We start from the raw sequence: 24,591 nt of genomic DNA, 5'->3' as shown, positions 1-24,591 counted from the left end.
TGTCTGGTCCAGATTCAGTTATTGCTCGACCACTATCATAGAGGTAGAATATAACTGAGTGGCATATCATACAACTGACATAAAACAAACTATAATTATATAGTCATGCTTTACAACATTCTCTGGGAGCTCCTGGTTGAGATTACTGAGCAAGGCCATTTACGCTGGAAGTACAATGACCTGCATTCTTGAAATAGGTATATGATAATGACAGAGAGATGTTTAACTTCAGTTTGTTTTAATATATACACTTTTTACATAACAACTCAAAACTTACAAAACTGTTTCCCGACCAATAAACCATCCTGATATTAAACATTCAGGTTTGGAAACACATTGTCATATCAATCTCACTGACATATAAACATAATTTAAGGTAATGATTACCTGGTATATCATCTCTCTCGTTACAATACATACCCAGGAATACACACAAACACAGCCCAATCTCTTATCAATAACTACACATTCCTGGGTCCTCTTCCACAAAGGTATCTTAGCCATAACATGATCTTAACTCCCATAAACTTACAGAATCTTTGTACTAAGATCACTTTGTGGATCAGGGCTTTGATTTTCGAAGCTCTCTTAGCGCTAAGATAGTCGTAAGTCAATGTTAATGTATGGCATTTAAGACTATCTTAGCGTTAAGAGAGCTTCGAAAATCTAGGCCCAGGTCCAAGGACAATACAACAGCATTCATACTGGTCTTGTTCATATGACACAGTCTTGTTCATATGAATATTAAGTTTGTATATTTTGTACAAAACAGAAATTCAATATTGCACTTGCATCAGGTACATAAATTAACCACATGAGGACATTTGGATATCAAACTGGAATGATTATACTGTCAGCACATAAACAGTTGATCAAAAATAGTGCAAAATTACTATTATTAATTTGATTTACAAATAACAAAGTAATCCCATTCTTTCTTCTTGCTTTCAATCAATTATACAGGAAATCAAATCACCATCATCAATACTAATTGGACACAACCCTTATGAATTATTGCAAGTAGACTTACAAAACTTCAGCTACATTGTTGTCGAATTTTCCAAGTTTAGCACTTCATAAAAATAGACTTAAGTCCTATAAAATAATTTACTTTACACTAATAGTTTCATTGTCAACAATAAGACATTAAATGAACAGGTTCTTGTAGATAATAAAATTGACTTCTTGCCAGGCCAGGAAAAAAGGAAACAAATTGTGCCAAAGAGTTCATCCAACTCATTCTGACTTGATCCCTAATAATGTCTTAGAACCTGGAAAGGGATACTGACAATGGCCTTGATGTTAGAATAAATGTCTTGGAACCTGGAAAGAGGTAAGGACAATGGCCTTGATATAAACATATTTATTTCCACACTTTGATGACTCCATCTCTCGATCCTGTGATGACGAGACACTGCGATGACTGACAGATGTTGACGTCGCTGATGATGTCGTGATGGCCGGTGGGAGGAGCTTCAGGAACACGTCTCGGAATGTCATCCGAGTTGGCTTGTTTCTTTGTACATACTTCCTGAATCACCTCCGTACCGTCTATCAGCTGAGACCTTCGGAGGAAACAAGCAACATGTATCAAACTTTCACATGTTTGAACACTTCATCCTAAAACTGTTGACTTATAGCCATAGCAGACATTGGGCAAGTCTACCACCAACTCTAGCTACAAAAGACATTGGTCAAGTGTATTGGCCCTACCTCTAACTATAGTAGACAATGGGCAAGTCTACCCTTCCAACCAGAAGCTGTAGGAGACAATTGGCAAGTCTACTGTTCCTACCTGGCAAGTCTACTCTTCCTACCTGTAGCTGTAGGAGACATTGGGCAAGTCTACTCTTCCTACCTGTAGCTGTAGGAGACATTGGCAAGTCTACTGTTCCTACCTGTAGCTGTAGGAGACATTGGGCAAGTCTACTCTTCCTACCTGTAGCTGTAGGAGACATTGGGCAAGTCTACTGTTCCTACCTGTAGCTGTAGGAGACATTGGGCAAGTCTACTGTTCCTACCTGTAGCTGTAGGAGACATTGGGCAAGTCTACTCTTCCTACCTGTAGCTGTAGGAGACATTGGGCAAGTCTACTGTTCCTACCTGTAGCTGTAGGAGACATTGGGCAAGTCTACCGCTCAGTCGTGACTCATGATAAATGAGTTGGCTGGGTATGTCAGGTCCCAGAATCTCACTCTCATGTCCGAGCCTCCCGTCAACAGGAACAGTTTGGTGTCTGTGGCTGCGATGTGCATCCCATGCACAGCATGATTGTTGTTCTGAAACAGACAATATCTCACATCAACTGCTGGATAATAGCGGTGCTTATTGGAAAGGATGGAGAAGAGAGAGAGAAGAGTAAAGAAGAGAGGGAGGAAAATTGCACCTACCTGTGACATGGAGAGGTAGGGGGAGCTGCACCTACCTATGAGATAGACGAAAGGGTGGGGGGACCTACCTGTGAGATGGATAGGTGGGAGTGCAGCTATCGTGCCATGGACGGGGAAACTGCACCTACCTGTGAGTTGGACAGGGGGTTGGGGGAGAGAGAAGAACTCCACCTACCTGTGAGATGGAGAGTGGGGGAGCTGCACTGGCCCACAAAGACTTCTGTCTGGCTCCAGTCTCCACATCCCACATAGATACTTCGTTGTTCCACTGGAAAGCTGACACAATCCATGGCTGATCCTTGGGATGCATGATCAGCTTCCGAACACGGGCATCTGTGAATTGAACATGGCATCTTAACTGCATGATGTCTTATTTCATAGATATCAGTACTTGAAACTTGGAGTGGCATAAGCCGTACATATCACAAGCAGATTGGCACACATCCAAACTTGTAAAATAATATTAGTTATCAGAGGTAACTTCATACTGCATTAAAAGTGCTTGTTTTTTGTTGCATAACACAGCAATTTAACCAAGATGATTACAGTACATGAATATCTTGACCCTGGGGCGAAAAATATCCCCATGTCATACTAGCAGGGTGGGTGATGGTGTTGATGGGGAGCTATTCTAACCCCACTGGGGTGAAATGTCTTACTAGCAGGGTGGGTGATGGTGTTGATGGGGAGCTATTCTAACCCCCACTGGGGTGAAATGTCTTACTAGGCAGGGTGGGTGATGGTGTTGATGGGGAGCTATTCTAACCCCCACTGGGGTGAAATGTCTTACTGGCAGGGTGGGTGATGGTGTTGATGGGGAGCTATTCTAACCCCCACTGGGGTGAAATGTCTTACTAGCAGGGTGGGTGATGGTGTTGATGGGGAGCTATTCTAACCCCCACTGGGGTGAAATGTCTTACTGGCAGGGTGGGTGATGGTGTTGATGGGGAGCTATTCTAACCCCCACTGGGGTGAAATGTCTTACTGGCAGGGTGGGTGATGGTGTTGATGGGGAGCTATTCTAACCCCCACTGGGGTGAAATGTCTACTTACTGGCAGGGTGGGTGATGGTGTTGATGGGGAGCTATTCTACCCCCCACTGGGGTGAAATGTCTTACTGGCAGGGTGGGTGATGGTGTTGATGGGGGAGCTATTCTACCCCACTGGGGTGAAATGTCTTACTGGCAGGGTGGGTGATGGTGTTGATGGGGAGCTATTCTAACCCCCACTGGGGTGAAATGTCTTACTGGCAGGGTGGGTGATGGTGTTGATGGGGAGCTATTCTAACCCCCACTGGGGTGAAATGTCTTACTGGCAGGGTGGGTGATGGTGTTGATGGGGAGCTATTCTAACCCCCACTGGGGTGAAATGTCTTACTGGCAGGGTGGGTGATGGTGTTGATGGGGAGCTATTCTAACCCCCACTGGGGTGAAATGTCTTACTGGCAGGGTGGGTGATGGTGTTGATGGGCAGCTGGAACCTCATGTCCCAGCACACCTGGGCTCCACTGCTGGTCCCCAGGGCCAGCCAACACTGGGTGTGGTTCACAGCAAAGCTGGTGATGAGGCCATCACGGGGGTTGTTCTTCAGCTCCCACACAGCCCGGTTAGCTCGCAGGTCCCAACCAATCAGGTGGCCATTCACTGTTGCATATGCTAACACTGACTGAGCCCCTGAAATGGAGGATTAGGAATGTGGAACATGTTTCAAATCAAGTCCGGTAGAGTGCCCATGTGTTCCCAAGACTTGTCTGACCTCATGTCATACAATGTATGCTTGAATGTCATGACTACAGTGAGACAGTTAGGATTATTCTGGTATTGAATTAAAATAAATGAAATCATGCTATTGTTATTGCGGTTTATTTGGAACCATTAACTCAATGGATATTCTCAGCACTCATTGTAAAACTGACCATAGGTCATTAAACAAAATTACAGAGAAATTATATATCAACCACAGCATGAACATAACATGAGTCACAGAAATCATGAAACAATTATCATAGCGTGTATGCTATTGTTGTTGCAGTTGCTTTTAAACCATTACTTCAATGGATATTCTCAGCACTCATTGTAAAACTGACTATAGGTCATTAAACAAAATTACAGAGAAATTATATATCAACCATAGCATGAACATAACATGAGTAATTTAAATTATTCAATTTCCATGGATTTGACATGTCAACAAGACAGCAACTAACCATTTGAAATTACAAACTCTGAGGAGAAAAAGTTTCCTTCAAAATACAAATGCATTAGATGCAGGTCGGCTATGGGATGCAAGAAGTGTAATGTGAGAAGCCTTACCTGTATCAAAGTGAGTAAGGTCGACCACATGACCATGTTTGGCAATGTCCACATTGATCTGTTCCTCTGGCTGGACTCTATCCGTTGTTATCCTGAAGAGAGTGAACAGTTTTTCAGTACATTTGACACCAGCTTTTGTTGTTGCTATTATTTGTGTGATGCAACTTGTGTTGGTAAATGAGTGAACACAAAATATTTCATTGTGATGGAGATTTCAAAGAACATCCTAGATTAATATCACCATTACTTTTAAAAAGTCTTTTTCTTAAAATCCTTACAACAATTCTGTCATAACTGACACATTCATGGGTCAACTTGAAAAATAATACAGCAGTGAGTCCATAAAAAAATAGTGAAGTGAAATATGACCATGGCAAGGTTCTACACACATATGGCTCAAATGGCTCAATATGGCTGAAACTTACTTGTTGACGTGTATGGTGCCATTGTCTGAAGCTGAGGCTACGGCGTGTGACGCCTCACAGAATGTCAGACACTTTATCCTACCACCTGTAAAGAAGAAGAGAGGGTTGGTTCAGGTATAAATGTATGAAAACTGAAGATTCTTCTGGCATGGTGTTTGTTGTGCAGTTATTTTGCTGTGTACAGGTGTGCTCAAGTGACATTTCTTCACTGATCTCTAGATCAGCTACGATACCTCTCTGCAAAACGGTCTAAGGACCCCCGAGAAGATCAGGCCATCAGTTAATTGAGGGTCTTACCTTGCTTGGTGAGCGTGTGTTTTGACCGATTGACCACACTCTTCCCTTCCAGCCTGGAACACTCCCATAGCTTCACTGAGCCGTCATTGGAACAGGTGGCAAAGTAGCTGTGATCATGGCACACTTGGATTCTGCAGGCAAAATAACATCCTGGCTGTCACATTAAAACAGGGAACAACAGTCTCCCTATATTCAGACTGTATCATGGCAGCCTGTATATAATCAAGTCTAGACCAAACAATCCAGTGACTGAATGCCTCAACAGCTGTGTTGCCCATGATGACACAATCAGCCATTTACAGAGCTTGGCCCCTAATCCATCTTTGATTACTCTTACAATAAGGCACAGTTTTACCTCAGAATACCAACAATGTATTGCAGTGGATCTACAGACTAAACATGATACATGAAAATGAACAGCTGAAAACAATGCAAGCTGTATATATATTAGGCTATAGTTGGCATGGATATTGTGTTAAAGTTTCACCTGTTGATTGCAGCCCTATGTTCCTGGAGATGTGCTACCAACAGACCTCGAGGTTTCCAGTTGTCAGGTGGCGGCCGGCTGTCCCAGGCGATGCCCTCGAGGAGGTCCTTGGTGAGGACATCCACCTTGTACTGCTCTCGTCGCTTGTGGACCAGGCCACGGAGATCCCACTTACATGACGCATATCGAGCTGAAAGTACATGGACATATTGTTTTGGTTGTTTGCAGTTTGTTTTTGGTTTGTTTGATGCACATGGTAATATTCCATCTATATGTCAGCAGTCTGGACTAGACAATGCAGTGATCGATACTGTGAACATGCTAATCACCCCATGGTAATTGAGCATAACACATATTATTCTCATTCATAATTGTATCTGCAGCATCTTCTAAGACTTTCAGAAAACATCATCAGGATGATCACTATATTCATTCTAACGCCATATCAGTGTACAAATAGTTCCCGTCTTCTGATCGACCCATAGCTGACAAACACATATTATTCTCAGTCATAATTATATCTGAAGCATCTTCTATGATTTGTGATGATGATCTTTATCTTTCTTCCAAGCCAGATCAGTGAACCTGTGCTGGCTAGGTATTCTCAAAACGTTCGTAGCCATACGAACTTCTTAAGCCCATTCTTAACACATTGGCTACGATCAAAGTTAAGAATTCTTAGGGCTATGAACGTTTCGAGAATAAGGGCCCTGGTGATTAGGTCCCTAACTAAACTCAAAGGGTACAAAAGTACTAGAACAGGTACTTTACAAAGAAGGTGTAATCCCCAAATAGTTCCCTGTCTCCTGATCGACCCATAACTGACAAATAACAACAAGGTGTTCAGCTCACTCTGGTGGGACTGCTTGTCGGCCGGCTGCTGGCTAGTGGAGCGTTTCAGGCCTGCCTCCCCACTGGACGAGACATGGGACACGTTCACCATACTACTGGATGCTGATTGGCTGGACAGTGTTGATGTGGACCGCTTGTCAAGGTCGTATTTGTCCCCTCCTGACTTAGACTTTGGGGACGAGGAGAGAGACTTCTCTGATTCCGAGGAACCAAACATCTTCTTCCATTCAGCATTCTAAAAACATTAACATGCCACATCAGTACAGTGACCTAACTGTCACTTATTGTACATGCCACAGAAATACAGTTTATCTGTAGAGCTGTACACTGTCTCTGGAATATTGCAAGGAGATCGACAGCACCAACCATATTATATCATATTATTCAAACAGTAATAAGCAGTGCCCTGTGTGTTAATGGTGCAGTTAACCATCTTCAGTGGCAGTGAGATAAGTGATGTGTAGGATATAACATGACCCACGGGTCATTTTATATCCAACTTCTAAACCAACCGAAGATATAATTTCAATATTTGGTATTTACTGTTTCAACTGGGATGAGACTGGCAGCTGACACCTTGCCTTGCACGCGCAATGCACGAGTCCTGCATGTGCGCTGCCCGCACTACCCGTCTTGTGAGGAACACACGGTTCATGCTGACAAACAATCTTATTCTTCACAGCAATCCTTTGTAGCCTAGTGGATAAAACTGCCAAGCTAATATGCGAAGGGTTGTTCGTTCGAAACCAGATATCGGCACTATATGTTGGAAGTTTTAAAAAATGTGATGTTATCCCGGGGCAGAGTGACAATATTTAAGTAATGCCCCCTAATCGATGGGCCATCAGGATACGACTAGAAATACTGCCTTGCAAGAACAATAGAGTGACGTCACTGGAGGTTTATAAGTCATGGTAACCTGTGATGTCACAATGATTTACAAAGCATTGTGATGTAATTTCACTGAAGTGATATCTCCTGTGGATCGAAGTTATCCAGAGTTTGAAACAGAGTAATTACAACCATAAGGAGTCTGACAGAGCCATGGCATCACATCATCTTAACTGATCAACTGTTCTCTTAACTGATCAACTGTTGTTAAAGTATTACCATAGCAGCAGAAGAATCCTGATGAACAACCTTCTTTTTGCGCCGCCTGAAATGGATAAATGGCCATGTGCATATTAATGACCCCTGTAATAGAACAACTGTTACAGCTGACTGTAATGATAAATGAAATCTTATGAAAACAAACTGTAACAGTAAAAACAACATTTATTTCTTCTAGACTGACAAATGTTAGTACATTTTTTCCAAGTTAAAACGATCTCTATAACCAAACACTCGCATAAAGGACAAAGTAATATAATGACCCTCAGCCCTATGCCTGTCCACTTACGTTCCCGGTGAAGTCTGTCCATCCGTGGTTTGATCCTTAGCCTTGTGTAGGTCTGCATGCCTGCGAGTGAGGAAGCGGCCAGTGTAGGGGACGTGCTGTAAGGCAAGCACCCCCGCCCGCTGACCCTCCTCACTGTTGCTGGATGCGGAGTTCTCCATGGACCTGCAACAGGCGGGAAGGAGCAGACGTCTGTCAGTGTGTGTGTATTCTGATTGGTTGAAAATGTATTCAGGTCAGATGGCTTTTCATCTTTTAGACTCAATTAAAGGAAATGAAACCTACTTGCACCCAGTGCACCAAACAAAAATGGGCTGCACCTGCTGATCAATATAAAATCATACATAATGCTCCAGTTTTGGGATTGATGATTTAGAACATCATTATCAAAAAAATATTTTTGAGTCTGATAAGATCATATTATCAAACATCATAAGCCCTAGTGACAAATGATAACTGACTACAGTCCAGTAATTGCTTGTTGATCATTTGCAGGAACTAGTGACGGAAATGATGACAAACACTTACCCAGCTCTTGATCGATGCAGTTTGGTTATGAAATCTTTCATGGCCTAAAAATAACAGAAAGTATTTTCATTCCATTCGCACAGCAAGGATCAGCATCATATTTTATTTTCTTGTTATAAAAGAACCATCACTATTTATGCCTGAAACTGATTAGGCTTTCCCTCAAAGTGTAATCATTGTCATTATAACATTGTATCTGTGTAATGATCCAACAGGACTGATACACATGTAAGCATGTGCTTAGAAAACTTTACCAACAGACTGGTCCAGAAGTTGTTAAAGGGACACTTAATTTGGTGACTTGGGTAAAACAATTTGAGGGAAAAAGGGAAGAGTGAGTGAGTGAGTGAGTTTAGTTTTACTCCACACTCAGCAATATTCCAGCTATATGGCGGCAGTCTGTAAATAATCGAGTCTGGACCAGACAATCCAGTGATCAACCGCATGAGCATCGATCTGTGCAACTGGGAACCGATGACATGTGTCAACCAAGTCAGCGAGCCTGACCACCCGATCCCCTTAGTCGTCTCTTACGACAAGCATGGGTTACTAAAGATCAATATTCTAACCACGGACCTTCACGGGTGAAAAAGGGAAGAAATAATATATATATTTATTACCCTCCTTGCTGGGATTGCCTGTGGCAGGGTGTAATCCCTCTCTAAGCCTACCACACTCAGCAATATTCGAGCTGAATGACAGCAGCATGAAAATAATCAAGTCTGGACCCGACAATCCAGTGATTGACATTGTGAGCAACTATCTACAATGACAGGTAATGCCACCGAGCCTGTCCACCTGATCCATCTGGCTGCCTGTGACCAAGCACAGATTGCTGAGGATCCATCCCAGCCCTCAATCACAATGGGGTTCACTCACCAGAAGTTTTGTCTCATGGGTCTCAGTCATGCCCAGTGATGTCAGCTTACGGAAAACCTGTAAGAAAACCAAAATGAAGTAAATCTTAATAATTGTTGAATTTTTTAATCATTGAAAGGCAGTCCATTATCAAATACAGATCTTCAGAGCTGGAGTTTAATCATTACTTTGTATCTTAAATATCAAAATCCCACAGGCATTATGGATATTTAGAATCAAATATGAGCATTCTTGGATGTCAACACTGAACAACAAGTTTATATATTTCCTGTTGAATGGTTTTGCCTGAATGTCATGATGATGAAGATAGTAGTGAGACTGAGAGTAGATATCTTCTGTACCTGAGCCAGGTTCTCCTCCAGTTCGGGGTAACCGGGTCTGTGTCCAGATCTGCTGATGCTCCGGATGTACTTCCTGTTGTTGAGGGTTTCAAACATGGCATCGATGGATGTCGACCTCAACACATAGTCGAACACAGTCCGTGGGATGGGTTCATCTAGTGCATTCAGCACTATAGGCTACAAGGAAGTGGTTGTTTTGAAACAGTTGTCATGTTCTAAAGTTTAAGTGTACAGAAACAGTAATATCATGTCTCCCTACAGAACTGCAAGTCTCAAATTTGTCTATATTACACATTTTATTTACAGCTGATGGGGGTGGTGGGGTAGCCTAGTCAAAGCGTTCGCTTGTCACGCTGAAGGCCCGGGTTCTATTCCCCACATGGGTACAATGTGTGAAGCCCATTTCTGGTGTCCCCTGCCATGATATTGCTGCAATATTGCTAAAAGCGGCATAAAACTAAACTCACTAACTCACTACAACTGATGGGAAAATATAATCTAGGTTCTGACCAGCATATATCATGAACATATTTTGAGTAAGGTATCTCTGAGAAACAGAGTCTTACCCCCTTATCCAGCTGGAGCACCTGTTGTTTAAGGAAGGGGGCCACCTGCGGGAGGAGGTTACAGTGGAGGTCCGCAATGTTCATGATCCGAGCCACCGCAGCAACAAATCCGACTGCACCCTGCCGGATCCAGATGCCCTGTGGAGCAGAATGAATGTTTGTGGGCTTTACACAAAAACAAACTAAATCAAAGGGGCTGTAAATGCTCAAGGCCAGGACACACAAACCAGCAGATAACTGTCATTGAAATTGTACATGTTATTGTACTATCAATTCCAGCAACCTGATGCTATGTTTTAAACGTAGATTTTTAATCATCTCTTATGGCAAGCCATAGAGTGACATCACTCTTGTAACAAGGTCCCATCTGATGACATTACCAGACAAAAGTTTAGAAATTGGGGATAACAATTATAACTAACTTGAAGAAGCTGGAGCAACATTACTCTGTGTTACGTGATTGAGTCATTTAAGTTCTCTTACCGGGTGAGCAAGGAAAGGGACTATCTCCTGAACAAACTCCTGCAGCATGGGCTTCTGTAGCAGACCAAGTTCTGACAGAGACTTTATGGCCCCAAGCGCCTTGTGGACAACATACTCTTCTGGATCACTCAGGCCCTGTGAGCAATATCAGATTGCCATTATAGTGGCATGGGGATACCATCAAATAGTCACATAGTAGGGTGGGGATATCTTCAGACCATCAAACAGTATGATGGGGCATATCATCAAATTATCATTTAACAAGAAGAATATCACCTGATATTCATGTGGCAAGGTGGGGAATATCATCTGACATTCATGGGGCAAGGTGGGTAATATGATCCAATATTCAGGTGAAGAGGTGGGGAATATCATCAAACAGTCAAATAGCACTGGGAAGAATATCATCAGATATTAATACAAACAGGTGGGGAATACTGCAAATATCACATATCAGGGAGGGATGGGTCTATTGGTGTCCGGGACCTAAGCTTGCCTTCATCAGTATTTCTGCTATGTTGTGGTGTGTAACCTTGATGTGGGTGTGACCATCTGAAACGTTTACCACTTTGGTGATACACACAAGCAATACAACTCTGCTCAACAAAATGTAACACTAATATCAGATGGGCATACACATGGATTATGTGAACAAAAATTATATATACTACTCACACTTTGCTAAGGATCACAACAATTCCCAACTTTACTTAAACATAGATTTATAATTTGAAATTGTATCCATTTAAACTAGATAAATAATGATATGGTAACCCCTCTTTAGGCAAACAGCCACTTTAATCTAACCTTATGCACTTGATACATGAGTAACCATAAAATGGTTTTTATGGCACCAATCAACCATTTTGCAAATCATGGAACGATTCATTGACAAGTACACAACACCTGTGAATAGCAGGTATGGGATCCACAAGATGCAGTGACATACTGAAACCTAGGATCCATGCTTACAATAAGCTTAGATATTTAAACCAAATTAGACCCCACATCATAGTTTTCTGTTGAATCAATGGTTTGATCCTTAGCAAAGTGTGAATAGTATATATAGTATGTAGGCTTGAAAAGCACTAAGGCTGTCTGTGTGCTGAACTGCAAGACACCATCACTGTACAAGACCTACCTGTTCTAACAAAGGTTTCAGGATAGATGAACTCTGCCAGCCCACATAGGCTGCCACGCCCACAATATTTTCAAAGAATGAACCTCGTAGTTTCCAGTCATACTGAAAAATTAAACATTTATAATCACAAAATATAACATATCGTGAATATATAGACAGCCATGATTCTGCATGATATTAACAAATGTTTAACCCCACTGACCCTTGGAGGTTTTTGACAATACAGTTACATTTTAACAGTAAATTCCATGTCTCAATCTGTTAGTGAAGCAGATATCATTGAAAGCTGCTGCTAAGCATCTATGTCTGAATTTTGTCCACCCTAATCACAGTACAAGAGATGCTCACCTTGTCATTCAGAAATGTGATCATGTGAGAAAGCAGGACATCATTTGCTGAAAACAATCAAAAGAAACAGTTTATTATCTACCCAACTGACTTAAAATCATTTTCATCTCAATACTTTATGAGACAATACTATGAAGGCATAACATATATTCACAGTGCTGCTCTCCCTTTTATTCTGAAGTCAGTAATACTGCAGTAAAATCTTAGCTTGTATATACTAAGTAAGAGTCAGGCAAACCAGTGGTTGATAGCAAGGATACTATCAAGGGGGATAACTCACAAACAGACAGGTAACACTGATATTCATACTGCTTGTCAGGCCACAGGCTTTAGAGTATTTTGATCATCATATTATGTCAAAATACAACCATGCAGGTACTATGAAGGCTTCCCACATGAAAAGCAATATGTTACTTATCATTTCTTTCAACAGGTCAAGACATAATTTCAATGACAGAAACAGACATCTATTTAACATGTTTTTGAGACTATCAGAGCCTGTAAGGAGTCAATGCCACCTGAAGAGTCTTCAGCAACCAATGTTGCACATCAGGTGACTTACGTGATTGGGTGGTCAGGCTCGCATACTTGATCGATGCAAATCATCATATTCCAATTTCATAAATCAATGCTCATGATGTCAATCACTGGATTGTCAGGACCAGGCTTGATATTTACTAACCAGAATAATACTGAGTGCCGTATGAAACACAACAAACATACAAACTCGAAGTGCCCAACATAAATAAATACAAGATCAACAATAAAATACAAAAACTGGTAATTATTCAGAAAATACATAAATATTCCCCCACTGCAACAGATGAGACTGCATTATCCACAGTTCTACTTGAAAGTGGCATGGCAGGCTCAGGCTTGACAATGGCAACAGAGGATGCCCTACCTTTCTGTCTGCCGAAGAAGACACACAGTCGAGTGATGCCTGACTGCAGGAGTGTCTGCTTGACCAGGTTGTCTGGGTCACTCAGCAGAGTGACCACTTTCTGTTGTATCGTTTCCTGCAGCGTCTGAAGCTCCACATCGTAGCTTGACTCCAGCTGAAACAGAAAGTGTCCAGTCAAATTTTGTGTTCACTGCACAACTCTACATATCTCTACCTGTCTTCCTTTATGTTGCACTCAAATCACATGCATACCTGGCTTCCCTGTAATCTATAGAGGGGGCTTATTACAGAGAGAGTGGCAATATGGCTGCAGTCACGTGGGAAGCAATTGCGGGAAGAGGCAAGGGGCCCAATCAGGGTGAGTAAACTTTTGACTGTTCTTGGGAACATGAGGACAGAGGTTTCCACTTAACCTTCAGAGGAATAAGGAGATAAGCAATAAGTACGAGTCAGGATAAGGAAAAATTAGGTTGTATTTGAGAGATCGTCCCTCACCATATACTGGGAGTCTTCAGAGTCTTCCTGTATGTCAATCTCTGACAGCTCTTGCAGTTGGGTCATCTCCAAAACTCTGAGGACAATTTATGAAATTACATATGCAGTGCTATGGTATTACAATACATTTATCAAATTTATGTTACCAGGCAAATCAGAATAACTTAATTCTGTTCTGCATAACTTTTCAATTAGATCACAATTTCACTGACAATTCCATCAGATATTTAAATATAAGAAGCCTGTACAATATTTTGTCAAGCAAGGTCTAGGGTATTAAACTGCTTGTTAGAAGACCCAAAGAAGGAGCCTAGTGGTCATGCTCTTTGAATTGGCTTATAGTGTATCACCAGTAGCTATCTTTTACTGGTTTCCCAGTCCATGCTAAGTTATTTACAAGAACTGTAAAATAGACTGAATACTGCAGACTGTGGCATTAAACAACATTTATTTCCCTTGTTGCATTGTAGTAACACCCCTATTTCAACACATACATTACTTAGACAAATCCTTGTTTATAGATATAACTCTGCACTCACCTGAGAGCTGTTTCTGCCAAATGTGCTATGTTTTCAGCATATGCTGCCCTCACTAGAGCAACTTCATCATGAACCAGGTGGGTCTGTCAATACACAATCAGTAATGCAATTTTGTTTCCATATCTGTGGAGAGTTATTGGGTAAAATGCTGCGTCACGTAAAACCAAATTTGACTATGACTGAAGTGATAATTTTGCTATTGCACTAACCACATACAATTTTTTCAGGTATACTAGTCAATAAAGCTGAATTGTGTTAAACCAAATTTGGTTCAAATGGCATCTTCTTTGATGACTGTAGTGATGATTTCGCAATATTTACAATACACTTGCATAAGAAAAAGACAAGTCAATAAATGGCACTCATGTAATAAAAAGTAATATTCCATACCACAAAGCAATAATAGCAAATTCACTTTTATTATTTATGCCTTTCCCAGTTGACAATCTGGAACAGATTCAATCTCCCCCAAAATATGCTTGTTGTATTAAAGAGTCAACTAGCGTGATCTAATGGTCAGGCTTGCTGACTTAGTTGATGCATGTCATTGTATCCCTATTGCATAGACAGATGCTCATCATGTCAATCACTGGATTGTCAGGTCCAGACTCAATTATTACAGACAGCTGCCATATAGCTGGAATAATGCTGAGTGGTGGCATTAAACAACAAACAGAACCCTACTCGAAATCTTTTCTGCTTTATATACATCTCAACATAGTGAAAGGTTTGTACTTACAAGATTTGGGAAAATATACTCTGGAAAGACATTGGAGTCACTGAAAAAGATTCAAAGTTTGCATCCTCAGTACAACAGTCTGTGATGGCCGCCACTTAAGCTGAATACAGTCCAGTAAAATTAAGTTCTGTCAAGTAAGCAAATAGTCAAATAATAACATCAAAATCTACAGAAAAGGATGCTTAAGACCAAACACAAGATAGTACACTAAAAAGATTTATGTTTTTCACAAATTACCAGTACTTCCTTTCTGAAGGGGTGGTGGGGTAGCCTAGTGTTTACAGCGTTCGCTCTCAGCGTTCGCCCGGGTTCAGTTCCCCACATGGGTACAATGTGTGAAGCATATTTCTGGTGTCCGCCGCCGTGATATTGCTGGAAAATTGCTAAAAGCGGTGTAAAACCATACTCACTCACTCGATCTTTTCTGAAAGTTCACATGAGTAAGAGGTGCTGCACCATGATTGAGAATCTACCTTGGTACTCAGTATGATTTACCTTGAGTGCGGTATTTGAGGGTCCCTGGGACTCATGCTAAAATTTTCAGGGGTCCTGGACAACAAAATGGGTGTCCCAGACACTTAAATATTATTATTAATACTGTTATTGTATTGTGTATCATGATCAACACATTAATTGTTACGTTATTTAAATTGCAAATGATACCATAACCCAGCTAGTAGCAAACTCAGTGATAACTTATTGTTACTTGATTGGAATTTTTAGAAAAGTATTTGGACTTTATCTGCGTCCCTGTGGATGCGCTAATAAGTTTTGTTGCGTCCATTGTCAATTTGTATGCATATAGGACGCAGGAATTCGCGTTTTGTAAATCCCTGAGTACTCTAGTATGTTATTGCACTGATTTGTTTGAAGGCACATACATGAGTCATAGGTCAAGTAACTGGTTGGTGTACCAAGATTAAAATCTTCAGATCCTCTTGACAACTTTCAAGCACTAGTATATTCAGATATCCTGAACATATGGGATAGTCAGATTACATATCTTCATCTCATATGAATGCATCAACAAAGATGGAAAGACAAAATTGTAAGGCATTACCTCCTTGGGACATTCTTGATGTCTGAGAGACAGTCTGTGATTGTCTCAATGGTCTTGGCACGAACACGGGGAAACGGGTCATTAGCAAAGTGCAGCTGAAAGTATAAATATTGTGTAATAGAAAAGTCTATCTATCATTAAAATATGTCTGTAAAAATTAGATTCTGTAATTCAGAGCTAAATGAATGTTTTACATGACCCACTGCTGTTATTGAGAACAGACTTCCAATTCCATGTATCAGTATCCAAACTTACCATATATGGTATGATTCTATCCAGGATGATGTCCGAACTGACATATTTGGACAATTGCAGCAGTAAATCCAGTCCTGTCAGCCGTGATTCATAGAACTGAAGCAGACAAACACAAGTGAGGTGAAACAGAGTTTGAAATAAAATAGATAATATCACTTACATAATGATGAGCTTGTACATGTGTGTGGTTGTTGTTTCTACTAGTCCAGATACGGATAACAACTTACTACACAATATACAAAAAGTTGTTATCCACACTGTCATAATCTTTATTATTGACTAGTAACTTCTTGCATGCTGATAAAACTTATCATATCATAGATGTTTTCAAGTCAATACAGAAATCTGGCTATATCTATAATCTTGTTTAATGATTTTCTTTTTAACCATGGAATAAGCTGGCCATTAGCATCCTTTGAGATATGTGATCTTGAAAAACTGAACTTTCATAATTCATTTTACCTTGAACTTATTTCTTGAGACAGATCCTTTTTTCACAGATTTTAAAAACAAGCAGTATTGCCTCATATATAAAAAGTTGACCATATTGAGGGCCTACCTAACCTAGGAAAACCCTGTAGATGTGATATGTCGTTAACATACATGTATATCCCGTGAACTGGAGCCAACAAGGGAGATAAGCAGGACAAGTGCATTGTTCCTCTCCACGTCCGTATCATCTATCTTCAGACTCTTTGAGACATTCTGATAATGAAACAATGCAAAGGTCATTGATACTGAAATACTGAAACAATGCATTGAAACATTGCTGAAACATTGCTGGTAATGAAACAATGTACTGAAGCATCCCTGATACTGAAACAATGCTTTGAAACATTGTTGATAATAAGGGCTGCAACGATACGGTTCGATTCATCGAAAATCGAATCTGACACCTTAGTTTTGATTTTCGATAGCCATTATCACTATTTTGATTCGATATTTGAATACCTATTGAAATGATTTCATAAAAAATCACTCATCCTATACTGACAGTTCAACTTGATAGCAATCGATGTCTTTTTCATTATGCAAGCAATTTTCATAAATATATTCCGTACGCATTTATTTTAAACTTTTTGCATATCTAACATTTTAAATGCGTAATTGGTACGCAACAATTATTTTTCAATGAGTAAATGGAAATTTTCTATGTGTATTTTACCCGGATACGCAGCTTATCTGGGCCTCTGCCTATTTAAATTAATCCCACACAGCCAGAACGTAATTTTGACTCCAACTCGAGCAGTTTTGAGCGCTGAAATAAGGCAAAACGTGATTGGTTGTCCCCGGGCTAATGATCCAATGAGAATTGTTGTTAGTAGACATCGTCAAGTTGATGATGGATTTCACACTAAAAAAACTGACTCAGGGAGTTAAATGAAATCTGATGTTTTTACTTGTATGAAGAATGGAATCGACAATGATCGAATTGAGGGTCCAATATCGAAAATTTAATTGAGGTCTGGGTGAATTGTTGCAGCCCTACTGATACTGAAACAATACACCAAAGCATTGCTGATACTGAAACTAACATATTGAAGCATTGCTGATACTGAAACAAATGTATTAAAGCATTCCTGATATTGAAAGGATTCAAGCATTGGTGATACTGAAAGTATTGAGGTATTACATGTAATATAAGTATTGATGCAATGCTTGTATTTAGATACAAAGACTGACTGACTGAGTTTGGTTTTACGCCGCTTTTAGCAATATTCCAGCAACATCATGGCGGGGGGACACCAGAAATGGGCTTCACACATTGTACCCATATGGGGATTCGATCCGGGTCTTCAACGTGACGAGCCAACGCTTTAACCATTTGGCTACCCCACCGCCCCAGATACAAAGAAGACCTGTTTATTCATATTACTAAGAAACATTATGTAGAGTTTATGTGTCATGTCCCACATCTCTTAACACCAGACACTATACAGGTGCTGGTATTCTGGCTGCTGACAAAATCCGGGTTAGAAATGGTGGCCAGCAACCTATGCTGGTCATAAGGATGATCAGGTCGTAAGAGGGTAGGGTAATGTTCGGGTAGTCAGTCTCGCCTGACTTGGTTGATGCATGTCATTGTATCCCAATTCATAGACAAATGCTCATCATGACAATCACTGAACAGTCAGGTCCAGACTTGATTATTTACAGACTACTACCATATAACTGGAATATTGCTGAGTGTGGCATTAAACAACAAACCAACAAACCAACCAACGGTCAGGTGGTTGTGTTCAGAAAGTTGATAGATTGTGTGCCATCCATCCTCCTCCTGTATCAATCATTGGATAGTCTGGTCAAGATTTTGTTATAATCAGAATATTGTTGAGGTGATTGTTAAACTAGAAAACAACAAGAACATAGACCCCTTTCAGGGACTCCATGTGGCAGCTACGTACCAGTGAATCCTGTCATCAGCGGGTACAATGGGAGACACAGCAAACTTCTGCAGGTACAGCTTCAGGTATGTGTAGAAGTACTCAGGGAAGGCCTTTCCGCGTTGCTTGATCAAATACTCCTCCGCTGAGAGTCGATGGTTCGGATCCTTCTGCATCATGTGACGGACTAACTCCTGTTTGGGATATAGGATAAACTCCATATTGACAATTTATCATGAAGTATGGATGCATGAAAAACATATCACAATGCATGAATTATTCACAATGTTTTCATAATACAGTTGTCCCTTGAGAAGACACTGGCCTCAGTGTCCATGGACATCCTAAGGAATATGAGACATCTGTGTTATTTCTTATATCAAATGTGGACTGAGTGATATAAGTAGTTAAGTTAATGAGTGAGTGAGTGAGTGAGTGAGTTTAGTTTTATGCCGCACTCAGCAATATTCCAGCTATATGGCGGTGGTCTGCAAATAATCATGACCAGACAATCCAGTGATCAACAGCATGAGCATCGATCTGCGTAATTGGGAACCGATGACATGTGTCAACCAAGCCAGTGAGCCTGACCACCCGATCCTGTAAGTCGCCTCTTACGACAAGCATGGGTTACTGAAGGTGCATTCCAACCCGGACCTTCACCTTTAGTTAAGTTAATGAGGACATGATGATGTGTGTGTGCATACTTGTGCATAAATGTGCAAAGCATTCTGTTGTTGCTTAACAAAAACACTTAAAACTCTGGAAGTATCATAACAAAAGTATTTCCTCTACCCTTATGATAATATAAAGACAAAGTAAGGCAATCTGACAGAACAAGACATGACTGTGCAAGAGGAAACCTCTTGTATTTGTTTTTATGTCATCATCTGACAAACTGATAAATAAGAACCATTATCCATGACAGCAGTGCTTACTCTGATGCTTGGGTCTTCGATCTTCTCAAGAATCTTCCAGGGACTGTACTCTCCACTCCTGTATGCCAGCAACTGGGACAGATCGAATGGTGAGGTACCCTCTGTGAACAGCTCCGTGATAACACAACTGTAACACAGTAAATTTGTTGATATTTATCATATGGACTTATCTATCTCTGAAATTTAAACAATTTGTATTTTGAGAACTGCTAATTCAAAAGACACAATTGTGGAAAAAAACAAAAAAACAGTTTAATTTAATATCTTTTCTTCCAACCAGTTAAACTAACAAATATCCAAATGAAATATTAAAAGTTGGGCCATATGAAAAGAAAACTCAATTGATTTTAAAAATTCGTTTTTCTCTGTGTTATTATCATGATAGAGATGTTATTCTAGCCCAAAAAGTTATGAACTCAAAAGTCCTCAAAACAATTTTAGTCACGATCTAAAATTACTGTCACACATGAAATTCCTACCCGAGTGAAAATATGTCCATGGCAGGATTAAGATCACCAGTCTTGACCTCACTTGAGGTCAGATCGATGTTCCCTGATTGACCAGCATTGTCAGTGTTCTTCAAGCCACTCTCCACAAACCTCTCTGGTGCAATGTAACATGTCCGGCGTCGGGACGTGTCAAAGAAGTAAGAGAAGTCTGATGGATTATCCTGAAATATTTCAAAGTTGAACACTGCAATAGTGCAACAAACCAGGTCTCCAAATTTTCATGATCGATAATTTGTTTGCTTGCTAATAAATGATAAATTTGAAAAGTACAACCATTCATCATGTGCCAAGTTCCACTCCTTGCTACATTTACATTACCCTAGTCAGTGATCAGTATTCTCAACTCCCTTGGGAATACACAACCAAAGCTGCCTCAAAGGTGCCAAATGGTAACAGTCACATTACCTGACACCAATCTTCTTGCCTTTATTCACTTGGGAATCTATGAAGCTCCTGTCAGGGCCAGGAACAGTAATTAATTGTCATTGTTTGTTCTTAAACACCACACACACCATTCAAAGATTTAATTGTCTTGTATGACAAAAATAACTTGCTAAGAACTTTTTCTAACCCATAATCCCATAAATCCCAATCCTATAAATCCCATTCCATAAACCCATAAATTGATATATCCAAGCCCATCTGAATCCAAAATTCAAGCACTTCTTGATCTGCCTTAGCACTGACACTTACTTCTGGTAAGTATGTTGGTTTGAAGCTGGCAAAGTCTGTGATCAACACCCAGTTCCAGCCAGTGATCATGATGTTTTCAGACTTAATATCTCCATGGCAAACCTGCAAAAATGACATCTTGTAAATACATGAGTATACTCAAGAAAGCAGTCTTCCCACTACTTGGCAGCAGTTTGTAAATATGCAAGTCTGGACCAGATTATCCAGTGATGGACATCATTAGCAACAATCTACACAATTGGGATATTGATAACAGGCATCAGCCTGCTTGACCACCGGATCCATCTGGTCACCTCATATGAGCAGGAATGGTTGCTTGGGACCAGCTCTGACTCAGAACCCGCACTGAATACGAGGTGAATTCATTTAGTTACAGAGGATTCACTATGTGTCAGTTTTACTGTACAGTAAATCTATCATACAGGTGACTCCATCACATCATCACTCAATGTGCAGCATATGTATCACTGACCAAGACATATATGACTCATATATGCATGTACACATTCCTACAAATGAGTCTGGTTTCAGGCTGCTTTTAGCACTATTCCAACAATAGCATGGCAGGGGACACCAAAAATGGGCTTCACATATTGTACCCATGTGGGGAATTGAACCCAGGTCTTCGGCCTGATGAGCGAATGCTTTAACCACTCAGCTACCCCACTGCCCCTTACCTAAGGCCCTTTCATGATATCATGGCAAGTACAATATCATGGATTTAGTTTTACCTTGACTTTGTGGCACTGATTAAGGGCACACAACATCTGGAACGCAATCCACTTCTTCTCAATACTGTTGAGGAACGGCCGGGTGCTGATCCTATCGTACAAACTGTCCTTAACATACTGTCGGAAAAGCAATGCAGCTTTCTCAGATTGCTGGAACGAATTATTACCTTTATCAATATCATTCCTGAAAAAATAAACTAATATGTGATACAAATTGTATAGTAAATACTTTTTGAAGAAAAATGTGACTGCATATTGATGATCAAATGTGTTTCCATAGCATTAAAATCAAATTAGGAGTTAAAAATGCATTAAGCAAACCTTTTCTTATTCCTAATATATGGCACTCATTTGATCTCACACATGCAACATGTATGGGAGCCATTATTGGATGACAAACACAGAATATACAACTCATGCAATATCCCTTAATATACACAATGCTGTATCAAAGTACCAGTGGATCAATCTGATACACCACTGAAGATATTGACATGCTATTTCCATATTAGAGTGAACTGTTGTACTACTATTCTAGCAATATTACAATAGGGGCCAAAAGAGCGGGGTCTTGCTGGCTCAGTGGCTCCTTGCCAAGAGTAACCTTTCAACATCAGGGCACTATGGTATAAAAAAATATCAAACTAAAGATGTGCCAAGAAACTCAAATATTTAATTGTTTTGAACTCACAATTGCTTTTTGAAATGGAAGGCAGTTTGACGTTCCTTTCAGACGCTGACTTATTTCTGAAAAAGATATCACATTCAAACTCAGTATCAGAAAATGTTCAATCCAGAATGTAGGGTCATAAATATTACAAAAGCATTTATTAACAAACAGAAATATATTTAACAATTTTCCTCAAAACAACAATTAATTTTTATCTTTGGCATACATGTTATCTTTATGATCCAAGCCACATCTAACAAAAACAAGAGTAAACCTACCGTCTAGCTTATCCCTATGGGTTGACAGGGGTAGTGATGGATCGTGGATAACAAAAACTTTAACAATTGCAAGTCCCTCTTTGCAGCGTGCCCTTGCCACTTTGAAAAACCTTGTGCTTCCTTGGCTGAAATGGATTATAAGAAGGTATAACTTTATCATGCAATAGCCCTTGAATGAATGACTGTTTGGGATGTTTGTGATGAAGTTGAATCCAAATCATAGTTGATCAAAACAAAAAAATATCTAATCTCCTAATCTATATCAATGACATTATTGCCAATTATCAATTATCATGATATTAAAAATTCATGTGTGCTGACACTTAATAAATCACTGAGGATTCAATGTATTAAAACACATTCTCACAATATGGTCCATATCTTAATACTGATGTCATGATATGATACAAAATAATTCTACAAAACCCCTATATATTCTAATATCAAAGAGAACAAAATGCAATTCAACCAAATATAACAATTCATTTTGAAACATATACAAATGGGTGTGATCTCTAATCAGGTAAGACAGAGGCATTGTGACTCACTTAGTCTCAAATTCATAGTCAGGAACATCTGACAGGTACTGCTCCACTGGAAGAATCTGAGACGGAGCAATCCCAGTTAGTTGGTTGCCCATTGTTTACGTCTGGTTCCACTTACCTTTTGGAAACAATAAACAAACATTTGGAAATATTTTAATCTCTATACATGCAATGTTTTATCAAGCACATCTTCTAACAAGAAACTCAGCCAACTGATGAACATAAATCTGAAAAGTTCCCATTCTGTCAGAAATTACAGAGGGTCTTCTGCATTAATATATGAAGGACCTCTTGGTCTTGATAATAAGTGTTTCTTGTGTCTAATGCAAAGAAATGTATAAAAGCTGTGTTGTAATATTAATCCCCAGCTCACAGAATGATGGCACTCATCAGGGTAACAACATTCTTTCAAGCATAACTTTGGTTAGCACATATAACCCAATTATATCTCTATGGCTGCAGTGAGGAACAGAGCTCCGGGATTTATATTGGAAACGCCCACTTATCTGTCAACATTTGTTCTTATCGGTATTAACAACAGGTGTCCACCATCATGTCATGAGAGCATTATACCCTGAATCTTCACATCAATCATTTTTACTATTTACAAAGACCTAGCACTCAAATCAACATATTTGCAAAAGGGACAAATCAGAAATCTAAGATTTCCTTCGTAAGTGAGTCAAGCCGTCAAAAGATCAAAGACAAAATAGTAGCATGTATATGTAGCTGTACTACTGGGTTCCGGCAGGTCCTTTAATATGTTTAATAACATAAACCTGACTCAAACTCCGCGTTGGTAAACCAAACTTTCGAAGCAGACCAACGGGATAGAAATTCGTCTGCTCGAGTTATGAGGCAGTAACTTTGAGGTAGTTCAAGTAGATCTGTACAATATATCACTTTGCAACACAGTAATGATATCCCTATATACATCAAACATACAATGAATACCTAATCGGACAGAAGATGAGACAATTGACATACTGATCATGGGTGGAAGGAAGAACGTTAAATTCACAACGATGAAATCGAGTTGTTTTCTTCCTTTTCACAGCACTGTGCACTTCCGGTTAACGATGCTATTTTCTCAGAAACACATTTTACATTTATAAATATTTTGTATACAGTTATCATAAGACGGGAGAAAGAAACAATTCTAAGAATGCGTATTTCATTAATCAAGTTAACAAGAAAATTATACGATAGAGTCGCTACATGATGAAAGAAATGCACACAAGTTTTCACATTTTGTTCAAGTTTTAAACTAGTTTAATAGAATACTGTTTCAATTTTTTCTAATCTTGTACCACCTGTGATAGTAATATTTGTACATTTGTTGAAAATTATGAGCAACAGATTCATATATAAGTAATCATGACACTTTAATAATAAATTCATAATTA

At 39.8% G+C, this 24,591-nt stretch overlaps 1 protein-coding gene across 2 annotated transcripts; it reads right to left on the bottom strand.

Annotated features, from left to right (window-relative positions):
• Positions 1-221: 221 nt before the first annotated feature.
• Positions 222-24,250, bottom strand: LOC124268203 (phosphoinositide 3-kinase regulatory subunit 4-like). 2 transcript variants are annotated; one of them, XR_006896233.1, is made up of 34 exons: positions 24,173-24,250; positions 23,189-23,303; positions 22,641-22,765; positions 22,384-22,439; positions 21,693-21,842; positions 20,962-21,063; positions 20,239-20,429; positions 19,760-19,886; positions 18,843-19,015; positions 17,041-17,182; positions 16,438-16,533; positions 16,183-16,277; positions 15,123-15,162; positions 14,384-14,466; positions 13,845-13,920; positions 13,350-13,503; positions 12,446-12,492; positions 12,098-12,199; positions 10,957-11,091; positions 10,474-10,611; positions 9,908-10,084; positions 9,567-9,623; positions 8,688-8,731; positions 8,163-8,324; positions 7,874-7,919; positions 6,764-6,998; positions 5,912-6,101; positions 5,425-5,555; positions 5,128-5,212; positions 4,703-4,794; positions 3,833-4,063; positions 2,566-2,723; positions 1,940-2,279; positions 222-1,565 (listed from the first exon to the last, which is right to left on the bottom strand). XR_006896233.1 is itself a non-coding variant. In XM_046703231.1 (34 exons), the coding sequence occupies exons 2-33, from the start codon at positions 23,278-23,280 to the stop codon at positions 2,139-2,141; spliced, it is 3,873 nt and encodes a 1,290-aa protein (XP_046559187.1). In that variant the 5' UTR covers positions 23,281-23,303; positions 24,173-24,250; the 3' UTR covers positions 222-1,565; positions 2,104-2,138. The 2 variants fall into 2 exon arrangements, 1 of the variants encoding a protein (XP_046559187.1); XM_046703231.1 differs by having other exon boundaries at positions 2,104-2,279.
• Positions 24,251-24,591: the final 341 nt, after the last annotated feature.

Source organism: Haliotis rubra, unplaced genomic scaffold (assembly GCF_003918875.1).
Source record: "Haliotis rubra isolate DU_JTF1 unplaced genomic scaffold, ASM391887v1 Scf137, whole genome shotgun sequence".
NCBI classification, from domain to species: domain Eukaryota; kingdom Metazoa; phylum Mollusca; class Gastropoda; order Lepetellida; family Haliotidae; genus Haliotis; species Haliotis rubra.
Note: the sequence above shows the minus strand (reverse complement) of the source record. Positions and strands in the feature narration are given on the sequence as shown.